At 27.8% G+C, this 20,691-nt stretch overlaps 1 protein-coding gene across 1 annotated transcript; it reads left to right on the top strand.

Annotated features, from left to right (window-relative positions):
- Positions 1-3,290: 3,290 nt before the first annotated feature.
- Positions 3,291-9,826, top strand: LOC130810666 (uncharacterized). The gene is made up of 5 exons (XM_057676808.1): positions 3,291-3,377; positions 3,965-4,285; positions 4,463-5,605; positions 5,767-6,349; positions 9,576-9,826. The coding sequence occupies exons 1-5, from the start codon at positions 3,291-3,293 to the stop codon at positions 9,824-9,826; spliced, it is 2,385 nt and encodes a 794-aa protein (XP_057532791.1).
- The last annotated feature ends 10,865 nt before the right edge of the window (positions 9,827-20,691 follow it).

Here is a 20,691-nt window from a genome sequence, read left to right as displayed (position 1 = left end):
ATTTGAGGTAGTAGTAATTTTGTTGTGATGAGTTATCCCATGTCGACAAATTGAAAACGGTGTGCATGCTTTATAAGCTATTAGAGACCTTTTTCACATTACATGTAGCTACTACATATTTCTGTCTCATCTCATAATTTTTTGTCCCCTTCTTGTAGTGATATATACTTTCTCACTCTTATTAATTTATTTTGTTTTACTTTCTCATACTCCATTAAATATGATACTTTCACCTAAGATTTCCTTATTTTTACTCTTCATTTATTCAAAATTTTGTCTACTCATACCACTCTCTCCTTTCTCACATCCAAATTCACTCACTTATTTTAAGTCAACCGATCAATCAAATAAGTCAAATCCCAAAATGATAAAATATCAAGTGAAAATTATAGCAAATTCAACAAAATGGAATAGCAACCAATAATGTTTCTTTTTGTCCAAATGACACAATCACACAATAACCCTTCCATAAAAATATACAATTAATATTCGACAATTACTCATATTATTGAGACTTTTCCCATATATCTGTTGATGTTTTATTTTCCTTATCTTTCATATATTCCTTTTTGACTCGTTTTTACTTAATTTTTACTTTTCCTTTATATTTATATGTTTAGTATTTTTATTTATATTTATTTATCAATTATTGTTATAAGTCAATATTGTGGTGCAGGCTGATGAGTAAGTGCAGGAGGAACTTCCTTTTTATCAGCCGGGAAATTCTTTGCTCGCATCCTTATTTTTAAGAGTATGAGAATCCATCTCTCTTCCCTCCCTAGACCTTGTTCATAGTCCCGAGCGGGATACACTGAGTATAATAATGATGATAACTCAACAATGACTCTTGAGTAATGAAGTTGAACAAAGTTAACGTATTCTTATATGATAAGCAAATACTGAGTTACTCTTTTATTTCTTTAACTTTGCTACATTGTGGGATTTGAAATGTGAGTTTTTTGTGTATTGTGTTGCAAGATAAAAAAACAGAGAAAGTAAGTAATCACAAAGTCTTAAATGAAACTGCCTCATGGTGAAACAATTTTTATTGGGTTGATCCATATATGTTTAGTGTGTTAAAGTGATTACTTATAATTTTAAATTTATCAATTAGAGAAATAAATAATTATATCGATCTATCTCATGGTAAAATGATATCACATAAAACGAGCCAGTAATTAATTAGGTGGTAACTTAAGACGTACTTCTTATTAGAAAAATAAAAAATCAGTTATAGTACTGTTTTAATAATTAAAAATTAATGAGCTTAGATTCATGATTTAATGACGTTGACTTAGTGTAACTAGTAAGGAGTTAGTAGTAAGTAGGAAGAGCAGAAATTTATTGGTTAAATTGCTGTCTCCGACATACGATAAGTATAACTACTTACAGTACACGCTACGTACTTTGCACCACCTGATTATATTATTCCCTCTTGTTTACTATTACTGTCTCATTTTATGATAAAGTATTATTTTATTCATAAACATTTCTAATTGTATGAGTAAAAATTATAATGAGTTGATATTAATAAAATTTATATTAAGATGAATCAAACAATATATCAGTTGACAATATTTTAACCTCTATAGATTAAAAACAAAAGGCAAATTAAGAATAATCTATAAATAGTGTTTTAAAAACAAATAGGATGATAATAGTGAATAGGAGGGACTAGGGAGTACTAATTACTCCCCCTCTTTGTCCCATAGCTCCCCGTCTCATAGAGAATACAACATTTCATGTATATCGTACAAAATTAACTTTTTCCTCCAAAAAACTCAATGACTCTCTTTATAAAGGGATAATTACATCTATTAACTCCACCAACAAACATCATTTATTACAAGTTCAATTAAGATGGAAACTACAAAAGAATTAGATAATTATAGTAGGAAACAAATCATAAATGAATTATTATTGTATGTCAACAGTAAAGAAAAGCCAACTCATGGAGTTATATTCAAAAAAAATACTAAGTCAATAACAAGACAATATCAAGAATATGGGCACATGTTGAGCAACAACAATAAGAAGGTGCTCCAATTAATGTAAACAGCAATAGAATTGGGAAAAAAAAATCAAGGGAAGAGATTGTTTGTTGACTCTCTTAGGTTTTGATGATGATTGGACTTTATATAAACAAATGTATTTCAGAGATTATATCCAGGTCGATATCCGGTCTTGTTAAGGATCGTTGGTAGTGTCTATGACTTACTCTATGAACGTGTACTAGTCAAAAGAATTCAATAAAGTTAGATAAGGTATATCACTTAGGATGTCAAATGTAGACAGGAGGTCCAGTTTGATGATCTGACGTTACTGTAAAATGGAGACAGTATATTGTTCCCAGACGGGTGTCTGGAGAAGTTACGTCAGCTGGAATTTCTGTTAATTTTATTTTTCTGCTTTTTCTGTTTTTTCTGCTTTTTCTGTATTAGTTATAATTAATTTGTTGCACTATTTATTAATTAAGTTATTGGAAAAATATTTTTAAACCACCTTGTACTTTCTAAAGAGTGAAATATTTCTCTCCTTAATTTTCTCCTCAAAAATAGGCTTTTTATTTTGGATTTAATTAAGTGATAAAACTATTTGTCTATTATTAGAAAAAAGAAACTATGGCTTATTACTTTAGAATAAAACTTTCACCTATTTATTTTTATTAAGGGATTAACTGTGGGTTTTTAATCTTTAGATCTAAGATCCATTTAAATTTCCTTTTTATTAGGAATAAGGTAGGAATGGGTAGTTATTCCCTTTTTACTAGCTACATAAATTCCTATAAATAGAGGACTTGTTTATTCTTAAAAATGCATGCGTATGAGCCTAAGAATCCATACGAGGGAGAATAATATTAGCAACAAATATTTTTGTTCCAAAATTGCTAATTAATTTATAATATTTTCTTGTGCGACTCTTTAATTTTATTTTTAGAGAATTTATCCTTGTAAAGGGTTTTTGAGAGAATTGTTGTAACTAGACTTGGGTAAGTCTAGGGGAGGATTAAAAAGCTTCGAGAACTTAGAGAATTGGAAAAGCTTTGAGTGAAGCTAGAGAATTGGAGAAGCTTCAGTGAAGCAAGAGAAAGAGAAAGAGAATTGGCCTAGTTAGAGAAGCTTCGAGTGAAGCAAGTTGAGTTCAGGGGCGGACCCAGAGGGGTGCAAGGGGGGGCAGTGGACCCCCCAATCTAAAAAAATTAAATCCGGTTTTTAAAAAAAAAAATTTAAAAAAAATTGAAAAGAAGCGTTTGGAGGCGGAAGAAAGAGAAACCCAGAAACAAACCCTAAATGTCCTGCCTTCCTCTTCGTCTTCGCTTGGTCTTCGCTTCGTCTTCGACTCTTCGTCTTCGTCTGACTGTCAATCTTCGTCTGACGGTAGATTGACAGTCTGAGCTTCGTCAATGGTGACTTGGTGAGCTTCTTGACCTTCGACACAAACAAACCCTAAATTTCCTGCCTTCCTCTTCCTCAATCTTCGTCTTCGCTTCGTCTTCGTCTTCGTCTGAGTGTTCGACTGTCAATCTTTCCTCAATCCTCTTCCTGCTCTTCTCCTTGCTGACGAGTGACGACGCCGGTCGCCGGCTCTAACCCTCTGTTTAAGTACAGTCCCGAGTTACCATTGAAGGTACGCAGTTTCTCTTAACTTAATTTTATTAATTTTGTTAATTATCTTATTCTTTTGTTGATTTTTCAACAAAATTATGACGTTTTTTGCAATGGGTAGTTTTTAATTCTGAATTCTAAAGATGAAAAATTTGTAATTCACACTATCATATTCATGTTTATGTTTTCCCAATTTATTTTTATTTTTTATCAGTAACTGAAGCTGAATTTTCAGTTTGCGTACTTTGAACTGAGTTTTGATGTGGGTTTATAAACTGATTTTTGCATTGGAATTATGAGATTATTGCATTTGGTAAGTGAGATTATTGAATTATGAGTCATATTTTTAATTTAATTAGGAAATGTCAAGTAATTCAAGTTCACCTTGTTCGAAAAAGTCAAAAGCAAAGGGAAGACAACCCGATCTTCGTGAATTATTGTTTAAAAGAATGAAATCCCAACAAACATCTAACGAAGGCAATGAATCTTCTCCTTTAAGTTCCCCTCTAAGTCCTCCTTTAAGTTCCCCTCCAAGTGAAGATGTTAATATGGAAGTAGGTGGTTCAAGTAGTTGTGATGAACCATTGGATGATGAATGGGTGTATGATGTTGAACTTCTTCCTCATGACCCGGGATTGAGGAAAAACATAATGGATTATCCCCCTAATGAAAGAAATCCGGTTAGGAGAGCATATATGCTCAAAAAACCTTGCCAACCAAAAACACATGATTTCCCTCAAAGAGATATCTCCGGTAGGTTATGCCGTTTTAGTTTGAATTGGTTCAAAAAATGGGATTGGCTTGAATATAGTGTTGAAATGGATGCCGCATTTTGTTTTGTTTGTTATTTGTTCAAGAGGGATGTTGAAATTAACAAGGGGGGTGATGCATTTGTTGTCGGAGGGTTTAGAGCGTGGAGTAAACCTGATAGGCTTGAGAAGCATGTTGGAGGAATTAAAAGTGCTCATAATATTGCTTATGAGAAATATGTGAATCTAAGAGATGCAAAGAAGACATCAATTGAATTTGTATTTGATAATGCGAGTGAGGTTCAAATGAATGAATATCATATTCGTTTAAATGCATCCTTAACTTGTTTGAGATTTCTTTTGGGCCAAGGTTTGGCATTCCGGGGACATGATGAAAGTGAGGAGTCATATAGTAGAGGTAACTTTCTTGAGCTTTTGAAGTGGTTGGGGGGGAAGGTTGAGGAAATAGGAAAATATACTTTCCAAAATGCACCCAAAAATTGTCAATTAACATCTCCCAAAATTCAAAAAGACATTATCACTTGTTGTGCAAAAGAGACTACTAAGCGCATAATAGAAGAGGTTGGTGATGGTTACTTTTCTATTTTGGCCGATGAATCAAGTGATGTGTCTCAAAAAGAACAACTAGCTCTTGTTTTGCGGTTTGTTAATAGAGAAAATGGATCGGTAGTGGAACACTTTTTAGGCATTCTACATGTGGGTGATACTACCGCTTTGTCTCTTAAAAATGCCATTATGTCCTTGCTTATGGAACATTCATTGAGTCCTTCCATGATAAGAGGTCAAGGGTATGATGGGGCAAGTAACATGAGGGGTGAAATCAATGGCCTCAAGACTTTGATTATGAATGATACTCCAAGAGCCTATTACATTCATTGTTTTGCTCATCAACTTCAACTAACTCTAGTTGCGGTTGCTAAAAAGAATGTTAATTGTACTTGGCTTTTTGACGTACTTGCAAACTTGTTAAATGTGGTCGGAGCTTCTTGTAAGAGAAGAGACCTTATTCGAAAAAACCAAGCTCAAGTAGTGGCTCAAGCTTTGGAAGTGGGGGAAATTGAAAGTGGATCGGGTTTGAATCAAGAACGTGGTTTGAGTAGGCCGGGAGATACACGTTGGGAATCTCATTACAAGTGTCTAATAAGTATCATCAACTTGTTTCCTTCAATTGTTAAAGTGCTTGAGGAGATTGGAGAAAATGGCTCTCCGGATGATAAGCTCAAAGCTCAAGTTGTTTTAGGATCTTTGGAGTCCTTTGATTTTATTTTTATGGCTCATTTCATGTTGACTATTTTTGGCTACACTAATGATTTATGTGTTGCTTTACAAAGAAAGGAACAAGATATTGTGAATGCCATTAGCCTTGTTAAAAGTACAATGTGTTGCAAAAGATGAGGGATCAAGGATGGGATAGTCTCTTAGACAAAGTCATTTTATTTTGTACTAAACACGAGATTGATGTTCCATCTATGGATGCTCAATATGTACCTCAAGGAAGATCAAGACGTTTTGCTAAACAAGCAACAAATCTACATCATTTTCGGGTTGCAATCTTTTTGGAAGTAATTGATTTGCATCTTCAAGAGATTGATAACCGTTTTAATGAGAAGAACATGGAGTTACTTACATGCATGGCTTCCCTGAGTCCTAGAGGTAACTTTTCATCTTTTGATAAAGAGAGGATACTTAAACTTGCTTCTTTATATCCCGAAGAGTTTTCATGTTTTGATTTAACGGCTCTTGATCTTCAACTTGATGTCTTCTTGGATTCTATGCAAAATGATGAAAGATTTCATGATTTGCAAGATATCAATTCTCTTTCCATGATGCTTGTTAAAACAAGGAGACATGAGACTTTTCCTCTTATACATTTGCTAATCAAGTTGATGTTGATTCTTCCTGTTGCTACGACAAGTGTAGAAAGAGTGTTTTCCGCAATGACGTTTGTCAAAAATAAGTTGAGAAATAGCATGGGTGATCAACTAGTGAATGATTGTTTGGCTACTTACATTGAGAAGGAAGTGTTTCTACAAGTTTCTGATGAAAAGATTATTGATCGCTTTAAAAATATGAAAACTCGAAGGATTAATTTGTAATTTTCATTTGAACGCTTGTATTTTTTTTTTAATATTTTGGATTGTAAAACTTTTAACATCGGATTTGATATTGTAAATTGTAATTTTCTATTTTTCTTGTATTTTTCTATTTTTCTTTAAAAAAAAAATTATTCGGACGACGATCAAATTATTCGAACGACGTGACGTTCGGATTTTGCCCCCCCAAATTGAAATTCCTGGGTCCGCCACTGGTTGAGTTTGTTTTATGTAATTGTAACGAATTGCCTAAAACATATTGGAGAGTTTTGAAATCCTGAGGGGTCGTGTTTTTTTCCTTCTCTTTAGGCTTAGAAGGTTTCCACGTAAAATTGTGTTGTCTCTTTACTTTTTCGTTTTAACTTTAAGTTTTAATTTCGCAATCTAATGCAGCAAAAACAGGGCTAAAATACTTAAACTTATTACAACAACAATTGACCCCCCTCTTGTTGTCGTTCACCATCTCTATCAGTTTCTACATTATTCTTGATGAAGATAGATTGCTCTCATCATAGAAAACCCATTAAATAAAGCAATTGCCTCCTAAATCATGTAAAGAACAAACCGAAGAGCAGATCACAGAAGAGAAGGAAGATGAACAAACCCATCAGAAGAAAGAAAGAAGATGAACAATTAAGAGGAAGAGGATGAACAAAAGATGAACAAATCAGAGGAAAGAAAGAACATTCGAGAATTAGGACAACAAATTAGAGGAAAGAAAGAACATTCGAGAATTAGGACCTGAACCCGATTTTAGATTCGTGGATACGAATATGGGTCTAATCAATTTTGATCTGTGATTCGAATTAATTTCGGTTCTAGGCATCCCTAAGAAAATTAGGATATGAGTACACTCGAACCAGGTCCAGATTTAACCTGTTGTCATTCCAATGTACCAATTTTTCTAATTAAGGTCTTGGGTTGAATCCTCATTGTCCCTCGCAATTCTCCCCTTACCTCAAACTATCCTATACTAATATATTAAATTCCTACAGCCATTTATAGTCGAAATTTTGATATTGACAATCATTTTTTTTCTTTCTTCCAATTTTTCACAACTATTAATTATAAATATGACAATTCAACATAAATGAATCAATTAATAAAAGTACTTCTATATAAGTTGTCATTTGTTAATGTCAATGGTAATATTTCTAATACTTTTGTTAAGCACAAGGTAGAATGAGAGATATATACAACTAAAAAAATAACTAATTCTCTATTTTAAAGCTTGAATTAACAGAATATATTAAAATTATGTTCTTAACACGACAAAAAAAATACTGCATATACCTACACATATTTATCCACATTCCACACTATTTAATTAAGTGTTGTAGGATATTTGCACTTAGGGAATATTAACCTCACTTATAAGGGTGGGGAGAAACATACTTTAGAAAAATATGTAGAATTTGGGTTGAAAATTACCCATACTTATTAGTGTGGCTACAAACATAATTACTCACGCTAATAAGCCTGGGTATTTAATTAGCTTAATTAAAATAATAAAAAAAACTCAAATGTACTGATGCACAACACGCTTAATCATCATCATCATCGTACTCAGTGTATTTTGCTCATAGGAACCTATGAGTAGGGTTGGGGAGGGAAGAAAAACGGCAACCCATATCCATTAAAAAGGATGCGACTAAAGAGTCCCCGGCTCAAAACTAATCCTTCAAAGAAGGTTTTTTTTTTTTTTTTTTTTTCTGCCTTTAGTCGCCGACGTCTATTGACGATTGATTACTACTACAAACATACTTTAGATTATTTTATTCATTTTCATTTCTTTGAATTTTGTTTCTTATTATGTAATTCAAAATGTTTATATGATTTTGATTTTGATTGTTTGATGATGTATTGTTATTCGAAATGTATATATGATTTTGATTTTGAATTGAGAAGTTTCTTTGTAATTCCTTTTTCGATTTGTGTTTCTTTCATTTGCAATTTCAATTTCTTTTTGATTTTTTTTTTTATTTTCATAATTCATATGGATTTTTATTTCGTTTGATTCTATCCTTGGTAAGTTATGACTTTCTTCTTCCTTTTCTTTTGTGGTTGTTTCTTGTTTGTTGATTTTATTTCTTTGATAAAATTCTTGTATTTGAATATATGAGATGTAATTATTTTACCCTTTTTGCTCATGATTCATATTGTTACATTTTTTGAGATTTTGAGATCTATAAACAAGTAATCTAAATAAAGCAAAAATAATGTAAATTAAAATTTGAGGCCTTTTAATTTAAGTAAAAAAGCCCTTTGTAGTTAGACACCTTGTATAAGAGCCATGTAGCACTTGTTAGTACTCATGGGTGTAGCTATTAGTAGTTGTATTTGTGGGTGTAGTTGTACTTCTTGCTCTTAATACAAATCAATTAATGTAGATCAGCAAGTACTAACTGTTGTTAACTATAACACTTAACTGATTTGTTGTATTGATTTGCTCAGTTGATATAATACAAATCAATTAAAGTGTTGTGTTGAGGTCACTATAGCATAATCTACTTTTAGTTGGATATATTTAATGACATTTAATTTAAATGCTACTAATTTAAATTTTTAATAGTATATACAGTAGATTTATTGACATTTATTAAATCCTTTAGCAACATAATAAAAAATCAAAGTAAAGTTTTTCACGATATAAGATCTAGTGACATTTCTCATAAATGCCACTATAGTCTACAAAAACAATAATTACATGTTACTAAAGTCCAAATAAAATAACCTAAAACACTTTATGGTGAAATTAAAATAAAAATCAATAATTATTACACTAAAAATATAAATGAACAACATTTTTTTAATGTCACTAAATTCTATATAACTAAAAGTTAATTTTGCTGTATTGTGTGCAATTAGTTTCAGCAAAAGCAATACAACAAGTGTTGTAGTAATTGCATATTGTACAATAATAAATCAGTTAAAATGTTGTTGTATGTTGCATTTATGTTACTCTCTCATCCAGGATTTGCATACAATTCTTTCTTTTGAAACATATTCTTAATTTTCTCTTTTTTTGTTTTGTTTTATTTGTGGTTACAAGTGAATGAAAATGGATAACAATTGGATTAATAATCGGACATCTTCTGAATATGTAGAGGGACTCAAGTTGTTCTTAGATTTTGCTTTAGTGAATACTTTGGATCATAGCGTAATAATTGATCCTAAGGTTGCAGGTCATGTTGATACTACAAGATCGTTACATGATTTTTTGAGGAATGAAGACATTAGTCCTGATTGTGTTATCGGAGATACTAAGTTTCATTCTGATGATGCAATGGTTGAGGAAGAACATCATAAACATGCTGCAAATGTAAGAATAAGAGAGTTAGGTGATGAAGTATTTTAGTCCGTTCAACTTTTTGGCTAAATGAGTTTTATATTTTGAGTTTCAATCTATTCAAATTACTCCCTCCGTTCCTTTATGATTGTCCACTGTTGACTTCTGGGCAAAAATTTAAAGGGGAATCTTTACTTAGTATAACATTATTTTAAAAAAAAAAAATAAAAGATTCATTCATGTTTTTGAAAGACAAATAAAAAAAAATAAATAAAGAAATGCTAATCATTACTCATCATAAATATGGTAATTCATATTTTACAATAATCTCACTTTATATTTGTTAATTGAATGTTAACATAGATTACTTAAACATAGAGTACAATGAGTATGAGGATAATTTTGGAAAAATTTATGTCCAAAAAAGAAAATGTATCTAAAGTGGACAAACTTATGAAACTATACTCATTTTAGTAATGTGGACAAACAAAAAAAAAATAAAGACAGTATTAGCTTTGAACCCGACCCATTTTTCATTCGTATCGTATTTAGTTTTTCAAAGCTAATTTTTTCTGGTTTAAATCCATTATTTATTAATTTGGGACATTTTAATATAACCCTAACGACTCGTTTGGTTAGTGGTACTAAAAGGTAGTAATGAGAATGATTTATAGTATAAAATTTCATCAAAATTTCTATATCATTACCATGGTAATGAAACTTTAATAACAAAAAAGTTTTTTTGTTTACAAATATCCATTACCACCTAATACCACCTCTCCCAATGACAATGCATTAGAATGAATTTTATGAAGAAAATGTGATGGTTGAAGTTGGACAAGCATGGCCATCAAGGTAGCCAAGAGATTTTTCAACAAAAATTACATTAGTTTTTCATTTTCATTACCACCATTTATTTATTACCACCTATCAAATAGGCCGTTAAGTATAAGACCAATACAATTTGTAACTCATTAGATACTACTAGTATATCCTACTACAACAGATACGTGTTTCGACTTTACTGATTTACACTTGTCATATGTATTTTATTTCCTTTTAAGAAGACAAAAATTACGAATCGCACATATTTTTATTCAAGATGATTTTATTCTGAGATAATTTTAAATTAGATTATATAATCTAACAAAATTAATTATTAAAATACCAACTTTAATCGATTAAAAGAGTCTTTTAAACATATATGTCTCATTCTGAGGCAGAGTAAAAGTCGACAAATTCTCTAAAGATCCGGTATAATTTCAATAAATATGATATTTTTCCAATACTTGTATCTTTAAACATTTGATATATACTATGTAACTAAATATTGAATCCTATACGATCGAACATATTAAACATATTCAAAATCTCTCATAGTATTATTATTAGATAGTCTAATAAAAAGAGTTGCTCAAAGTATTAATTAATCTCCTTGGTAAAAATATAGTGAAAGTAGGCTGACTAATGGTTCATTATATTATACAATTAAGCATTGCCAAAAAAATCATAACATAAGAGAACAATATACCTCTAAGTGGTGTAGAAAAGGTTAAAAAGATGATGAATAATGATTAAAGAAAAGTCATGCTAGCTTTAACTTTCATCATGTTTAGAAGCGAAAGTTAAGGATATGTCTTGAAACATGGGGTTTATGATCCAATATTGGGCTACAACTTTAATGAGAATGTAGCTCATTGTACTAAATGTCCCTTCTATTCTAAGAATGTTCAATTCTAATCATTTCTTTCAACCTTAGTGTTTTGTATAATATCTACACTCTCTTCTTTGTAAGAGTTCGTCTTATCATGAAAGAATCTTAATTAGCATATTTTTCTAATTATTTATTTAAAGATTGTATGTAATCACTTTAAAATTATAAGTGATTGCTTTAAAATTATAAAAAGTGATCACCTTATTAAAATTATAAGTTATCACTTTAAAGTAATTAATCACTTCAAGACTTAAAATGTATAATATATTGAGTCAACCTAATAAAAATAGATGACTAGTCGCACCATGAGACCATCTGATGAGAATTTGTAAACTTAATTTATTGATTCTAATCCATAATAAAATAAAGTATAATACTTTTGCCACAATAAAGTGAAATGAATTTATTGATTCTTTGATAATAATATTTGTTTTAAGATTACATATGGTTAAAGCCCTAAAATGTATTATATCTATATTTGTCATGTTTTAGCATAAGACATTTTGAACTAAAAATACTAATACATTTTTGAATTTTCTTATATAGTTAAATATATTATTTTAAAACTAAAAGATAAATACGATTTGAATTTGTAATTTTTTGTTTTGAGCAACTATTATGAAATGATTAATTTAAATTATAATAATTAGAAGATAATCTTTTTATATTAAAAATATGTCAAGGGTTTCAACTTCGGTAGATCTCAATAAAGATTTGTCATTATTTGTAATATTGTTAAAAGATCTCAAACAACCGTTTAAGTTAATGGTTAAATTCTAAAATAAATTATACACTATCATAAAGTAAAAGTAAAATTATAAATAATAGTACAACAATTACTATAGGTTTAATAATTATTTAATAGAGCATAATTAATTCCCTTTGCCATAAGCTATAGTATAGGTTAGGCATTAAGTGGAGACATTTGATACTTTGATAAAATGATGAAGGTTCTTATTAGGCCTTGAATTTGAGATGCGCACTGCCTCTTCCACCAAGGCACTAACTATGGCTCCAACCCCAAATCTCCACTTCAAAACTTGAGAAATAGATTTAATCCTACTTTCTACAAAGTTTAATATGTGCAATATATTTATTTTATGACTATTGTATAAGAGTTTATTGATTCAGGCTAGAAAATTTCGAAAAGTAAACGTGGAGATATAATTTACTTTTGAGGTGGCAATGAATTTCATATATGGACTATGATACAATTTTTGCTTTAATTTTAAGACAAATTAATATTAATAATTCAATTTTTTACCATTCACTGTAAATAATTTACTTTTAAATTATTTTTTAATAATTTAATCTTTGCTTTTACTTTTCTAGCGGCATAACTTTTTTTTGTAATAATTCAACATTTGCCTCTAGTTTGTAAAAATAATCCAAAGGTGGGATTATTTACGGTGAATGAGTAAAATATTGAATTATTAATATTAATTTTTCCTCAATTTTAATAGAAAAGTGATAAGTGAGAGTCAACTCATAATCTTACTTAAAGAAAATGATACTTACTTCAACTGACATAAAATCTGATTTTCAATTATAAATATACTTAGTTTATGGTTTAGTTAAGAAAAATTAGAAATTGTGTCTATTAAGAAATGAAGTTGCGGTTTTCGATATTTAAGATGATATAATACTAATCAATCTGTAATATATTTACATTATATAAAGAATAAAATAATATTTTAAAGATATTATTATTCTAATAATAATATGGTATACTCCCTCTGTTCTAATTATTTATCACTATTTTAATCCTTAATTATCAATTTTAGTATCAATTAGTTATGCACAAAAAGCGTAGTAAATCTTATTAAATTAATCCTTAAAAGTACATTCTAATACCATATTGAGTGGCACTATGTAAGATGCTTCTTGATTAGAAGAATGAAAGAGTCAAATATTGTATACTCCCTCATTCCTAATTATTTATCATGTTTTGTTGTTTCCCAATTTTTTTATTTATGTCATAAATTTTGGATAAAAATCACCTTAATCATATTCACTTTAATATTTTTATAATGTTTATGTACCTTATATATCCTCCACTAACTTCAATTTAACATTTTAATATTTCTTATAGTCTCCATATGTTTCTCACTAACTTTATAAAACTAATTTTTTATTGATTGTGGTCCCCATATTTTTTCCACTAATTTTCTTTTAATATTTTTTTAATGCTTATGGTCCCTACTTTTCTCTAATTAAATTTATTATTCAATTAAATAATATATCTATTATCTAAAATATTCTATTTTTTTTAATTTCCGTAAACATTCTTTTTGAAACTTCATTAGAGAACGGAGGGAGTACTTGCTAAATTAGTGTATATGTCATAAAGTAACTTATAAATTGTCTTATTTACCCATACTTTATTTCTATTTTATATACACTTTTGTTATTATGTAAAAACAACAATAATATTTAATTATTAACAAATTATTTTTTTTATATTATATCAAGTCGAAATAATGCAAATATTATGTAACTGAGTAAGTCATTACCTTGAAGAATGAAGACTACAAGTTGATGACTTAGAAGACTACAAGATGACAGCTATTAGTGATAGATAGAGGGCAAAACAAATAATAACATATTATATGCTCCACAATTTTGTTATTTTATAATAATGTTAGAAGCAAAATTATGAATATATATTATATTTAGTACTATTAAATCTACAACTTGTTATCATAATATTAAAGAATTAGTGTAATATTATTTGGCCTTCACTGAATACAAGAAACATAATGAAAAGAAATGTGTGGTTGTTCTTTTGTTTTTTCCTTGCTTTGAGATCCAAAGTCTCAATTTCCTCATTATGGCTTTATACTTGTGTACCAACTTTAATTTTTTCCTTTTTATATAAGAGTAAGACCAATGTACAACTTTTTGTAATATATATATTATCTATAATAATCTATAATATCTAAAAGCATAATGTAAAAAGAAACAATAAAATTTAAAATTATCTTTACATGATCATATTAAATGGACTAGCTCAAATTGTTACATAAAGGTTACGACCTTATGTAAGAAAGATAACTTATTACTTGCTATGTTTTATATGAATTTTGTGTAAATTTAAAAAAAAAATAATATATAAAAAGTGTAATTATGAGAAAGTGGGAAAAATATATGAAAATGTTTAAAAGATAATTAAGTTTATTATGTGCATGAAATATAAAGAAATAGTGTGAGTCATATTAAAAAACAAAAATGTAGTAAAATTTATAGGCATATTCAAAAATATAGTGAAGTTTGTGGGAGAAAAAAATATAGTATGTTTTTAATTTTTATGTAATTGTCGTTGGTTGCAACTTTTATCTCTTTTACTATAGTTAGATTTTAGTTAGTTATAAATTAAAAATAATATGAACTAAGAGTAGTTGATAAATAATATCAAAAAATAAATGGGACATTTGATCAAAACAATATATAGAAGGCTGTATATTATTCTTAATCCATCAAAACATAAAATTTAAGGTATGCCCGTTAGGATTCAGGAGTATTTGGTACATGGCTTTTAGGATGACTCTTTGGTTGCTATTTGGTTTTTTGATTGGTCAAAAACCAAAAAACTTATTTGGTAAATGACATTTTAGCCATCTAAAAAAATTGCATTTTGTGCCAAAATGAAAAGTCTAACTCAATAGGCTTATTTTATTGAATTTTGGCTTGTTGATCACCTTTTTTTTTCTAAAAAACAATTAAGACAACTTAATCATACATCTCCATAAATAAATAGCTTATCCAACTAATTTAAAAGACAACTAAAAAAATTAATATTTTCAACTGGTCAAACAAGTTAATTAAAAAGTCAACAATAAACAATCAACAATCATTTGCTAAACACTCCCTTAATTTATTTAATTTTAACATTTTTATTATTTATTAGTGCTTTAGTTAATTTGTTTTCTTTTCAAAAATAAGTATTTATTTGATTAGAAATGTGTTTATTAATTTTATTTTGTTTGAGAATAATGATTTTCAAATTAATGTAAAAATTATTTTTTTTTTGTTGCTAATTTAATGTTAGTGAAATGATATGTGTATTATTGTTAATATTGCAAATTTTTTTAATAGGTTAATTTTAATGATAAATAATTATACAATATAACTGTGAGGGTTCATTAATTAATTAGGAAAGAAAAAGAATCATTTTCCTTCCTAAAATGTGACAGAAGATCTGTAACCGCTGTGGTCATAGTTCACAAATTATGACCAATCTGTGACCAGAATTCTAATCGCAATGTGTTGGTGATAAAATTTATGTTAGGATTAGATATTAAAATCTTTCTAAGGGAGATAATTAAATTGAAATTCATGAATAAATTTCACATTCTTAAAACAATTAATACATATCTTGTGTTTCTATTTTATTGTATATTAGGATTATACTCGTGCTATGCACGGTTAGGGTTTACTTTTATTTTTTACAGATTGTCATGGGTTCATAATATGTAGGACCTTTGACAAAATTTAGCAAAGTCCTCATATAGAACATTTTACTACTTCTTGGATATGCATGATAATTATCAATTAAGAATTAGCAATTTTACACTAAATGTAATCATAATACATAAAGTGCTTTTGATGTTATCACAAGTGATACACTTGAAAAGATATTATGTTTAGATATTCTTTTTTAAAATGAATGCTAGAATTAAATCTCGAAACGGTATACTAAAATTGGTGAACTCATATGTTCTTGATAACAATTGTAGTAATTTAAAAATCTTCAATCGTACCATATGATGTTGTTACCTCTGTGTTTTGTTTGTATATTGTAAATTGTGGATATCTTTTATGACTCTTTTGTTGGGAATTTATAATATAAAATAAGATAAGATTGCATAAGTTACTCCTAATGTATTATTCTAACTTCATTTCTCAAACTTTTCACCTTCTCTAGTAAACTCACATTGCATTAGGGAATATAAAGGGAGGGGTTAAAAAATAATTACCTTATATCAATTTGTCTTACATGAATTTATGGGTTAAATTAATTTTCATATATTAATATTAGTATGAATTTGTGGAGTTTATGTGATCACCAATTACCAATACTTAAAATTGCATTATAAGTGTGACGCTTGACACAACATACTTATAAAATACATTGTAACAGTGATACATGACACAAAGTGCTTCTGAATTAGTATATTGTATGATGATGATTAACATTACAAGTCAAAAAAACATTCAATAATAATTTTTCTTAGTTTTTTAGCAGGTATCATTTATTTTCCTCCTTTTATTTTTAGTTTTTTCATGTTCTTGAAAAAGACATCTTTCTACCAAAAGAAGGCAAATTAAAATTAAAGACATTGACAATATGATACTTACATTAAGATCAATCCCCCAAGTTTTTCTAATTTCCAAAATTGTGACATTTTTACTAGAATTTTAATTTTACTTATCAAGTAAATTTTGGATAATAAAAATTAACACTTGCATTACATTGCTCTAAAATAAGTTTTGTTCGTGCATTGAGTATAAAACGAGTAATGTTTATATTTTTTTTGGCCGCCCAATCAAAAATTTACGGACACTTATTTGTCATAATAAAAACTTTGTTATTGTCATGAGTCAAACATCCAATAAATTTTAAGCTCCACCTATTATTACGTAACAATTACTCTTGTCTAGTGAGAGACCTCAAAATAAGAAGCTTACATTCTTATTTTCTTATTAATTTGCACTGATTTGGCTATTGAGCCCGTATAAATAAAATACGTCTCTTGGAAAGACCGTCTTTTACAATAATTTGTGATTATGTAAATATACTTTTAAAGATTATTTTAAATAGTAATGTAAAATGGAAAATTAAATCTTGTCTTAATTAGTCCTATATTAGTTAGAGAGTAAATATTACTTTTTAGATAAAAATTTAAATTTAACTTTCACATATCCTTTCCTTCTCTCAACCTACTCAATATAATAAAAAAAAAATTGACATTTAAATTAGCCGGTAATTTGATGCACTACGTTGGTCTCTAAAAAAGTTTTTTAGTGTATAAAGAGCCACAAAGCACGTAAAAAACAATTTCAATATCCCCAAAACGTCAAAATCAAGCCTATGTATAATAATTTTATATCTAAAGTATACGTTTTTTTAGATTACTCCCTACAATTTATAGTTAATATCTCATTTGATTTTCGTACGTTTATTAATACACTAATATAATCCATAATATTTTCAATTGTGCATTATTAAAAATCATAAAAAGTTGTATAATAAATTTCACATTGAGACGAACAAACAAGATCTCATATGACTATATTTGAACTTATAGATTAACGATTATATAGAAGTATAAATTAAGAGTGAAATGTAAATAGTATCCAAAAAGCAAATGAAACATTAATTTCAAATTGGAGGGAGTATATTAACAAATTTTTATATAAGAAAAAAGATGACTGTACAAAAACTTAATTAAGTTTCATTGTAAAACCGATTGATAATATGATGAGTAGCCCATCAAACATACATGTTAGTCAAACTCTCACATGTTATTTTCCCACATATATATCTCAACAAAGCATGCAACATATTGAGAATCTAGTCTTTTCATCTCAATTGAAAAATAAGTATTGTATTTTAGAAAAGATAAATCAATTCTCATCTATATTTCATTTTCCTTAACCTTCCTGGTAATCAAAAAAATGTGCAACACAATTTTGGAGTTTATATAGCAATATTATTTGGAAAAATTCTCTAAATTATTGAAAATGTAAACAATACCAAAATCTCTCAAAACCAATTGATTATCATTATTTTTTTTAAGTCTCATTCTCGGTGAATTTTGATTTACTTTCATATAAAGTAACATTTTTTCCTAGTCTGATATCTATTTTTCTTCTAATTTTTTCTTAAAAAATGTCAAACCCCAAGTTTGCTAAAAAAAAATTTATGCATAGACTTGTTGCATTATTTATTCTATGGGCGAGATCGCTAAATATCATGATAATAATGACTTATTACATTATTCAATCTAAATTTTCAAAAAAAATAAACAAAAGTCAACCATCAAATAAGAAGTTAAATGAGGAAAAAAGAGCAATAGCCAATACTTCCCAAAACACTAAATTTACCCTATAGATAATTAGTCATATTCAAAAATAGGAGAAATAAGTGAATGAAATGAAAAAAAATTAAATACTAAATAAAAATTTAAAAATTCATGAATCTTGATGACTGAAAATAAAAATAAAGTAAAATTTATTAAAATAAATTAAGGAGAAAAGTGATATAAATTTTTTGGTACCAATTAGTTTCTTGGAGAGTATTATTGTACAGTGTGGACCAAAATGTTATAGTCTCATTCACATGGAAGTTTACCAAACCTTAGGTTTATGTCCCCTAAACATCATAAAAATATTGTACGAAGAATCCTTTAACTTAGATACTTCACATACGTGTACTAATTTATTAAGTATATACTACTACAACTACTTTTTTAATTTTAAGTGAAATAAAAATAAATTATAAAAATTATGTGTAATTTTTTTATTTATGTGATTGTGTGGCACTCTTTTGCCTAAACATTATTGATTTTGTAGTGGGGTCCATTCACAACAAATAAAAATTAATTATGTCATGTCTTTGATAAATAATTTTTTAAATTGGTTTGTTGAATACAACAGCAACTTGTAAGGATAATCAAAATTGTACCAATGATAACTATTATCTCTTTTGCCATCCTTTTTTTCTAATTGTTTATTATATTTTGCTAAATTTATTATTTTTCACATTAATTGTTTATTTATCCTATTTTGTAAAAGAAACCCAAAAATTATTGATTTGTTATGTTGAGATTAAGTTACTCATTTTACTAACTAGGTGATACAATATCTTAGAAGTGTTCAAAATAGACTCAATAATCTGTTCTTTATCCGACTAAGTAACTGAATATGTCTTTAATCTGACTTCAGAATGAATCTTAGGTTATGTAAAGACTAATGTTGACACAAGATTTAATTTTAAATCAACATACAACATCTAATTTAAAATTAACTCGATGTCCTGAATAAGCACATTTATAGTACTCGCCTCTAACATAATCTATCTAATTTTTGCCTTTTAACGTATACAATTTAGAATATTTTTAATACTATTATTTTTCCTTTGAAAAAAATTATCAGAAATAATACAATTTTTTATTTATTTCCTTACAAAAAAATAATTTGTTTTATTAACCACGAATAATACCTAGAATATCCCTAACATGTTAAAAATCAAACTATAGGATCTTATATGACAAAAATATTGGTAAATTAGTTAATAAACTAAAATTGGTATTATTAGAGGAAAAAACCAGCTAAATTGGTGTTATTCATAATTAATTAAAAGTTGATATTTTTATATGAAAATTAATAAAAGATTGTATTATTCACTGTAATTTTGTTTTTCCATTTGTTTATGAGACAATGGTTACAATTATCAACAAAACTACAAGAGTAAATAAAATATGATATAATTGTCATATAAAAATTAAAAGTAAGTGTATAGAAAGAAATATAGGAGAAGTATGTGAAACTATAACCAGTTATAAAATAGAACTACAATATAGAAATATATTAGAAAAAAAATTCGAAACTTGAAAAAGAAATAAAAATCAAAAGATGGATAAAAAATATTAAATATATATAAAAATTATCATTATAAATAATCAAAATAACACATTATATTGCATAGGAAATCAAATGCAACAAACATTACAAAGTTGAGAGAGTTTTTTATATCTAAGTAATTAGTAATTAACAACCTAAGAACTAAAATTCATGCCAATATTTAAGCCAATTAGGTTTTTTTTATTTTTATTATAATGTTGTAGATATTTTTTTCTAGAGGAAATATTATCACCTTGTTAACACTTTTCCTCTTGTTATACTAGTAATTCTAAAAAGAAATTTATGGTCAAAACCTCCACCAAAAGACTAAAGTGATGAGCATTTGAAATTCATCTTATACCCAAATTGACTATAACCATAAATTATTGGATGAAATTTCTTTTGATAAAGGCACAAATTTTCTTGACCTAAAAACTATTTTAATACATCATGCCTTCAAAAGGTGTATTTTAAGTTTATTTTCCTTGTAAAAATAAAGTTAATTTTGCTCAAAATACCACAAGTCAAATTTGATCACAATGCAATGCAAAATACAACAATGTTATAGAATGTGAATATTAACTCAACCCAATTG

Source organism: Amaranthus tricolor, chromosome 4 (assembly GCF_026212465.1).
Source record: "Amaranthus tricolor cultivar Red isolate AtriRed21 chromosome 4, ASM2621246v1, whole genome shotgun sequence".
In the NCBI taxonomy this organism is placed as follows: domain Eukaryota; kingdom Viridiplantae; phylum Streptophyta; class Magnoliopsida; order Caryophyllales; family Amaranthaceae; genus Amaranthus; species Amaranthus tricolor.
This window is presented reverse-complemented; position numbering and strand designations above follow the sequence as displayed.

Excerpts from the sequence above, each read along its gene's own strand:
- LOC130810666 (XM_057676808.1), top strand. The coding sequence starts at position 3,291 with ATGTCCTGCCTTCCTCTTCGTCTTCGCTTGGTCTTCGCTTCGTCTTCG. Across the intron at positions 3,378-3,964 it reads CTGTCAATCTTCGTCTGACG|GAAATGTCAAGTAATTCAAG; the intron begins GTAGATTGACAG and ends TAATTTAATTAG. Across the intron at positions 4,286-4,462 it reads CCCCTAATGAAAGAAATCCG|AGGGATGTTGAAATTAACAA; the intron begins GTTAGGAGAGCA and ends TATTTGTTCAAG.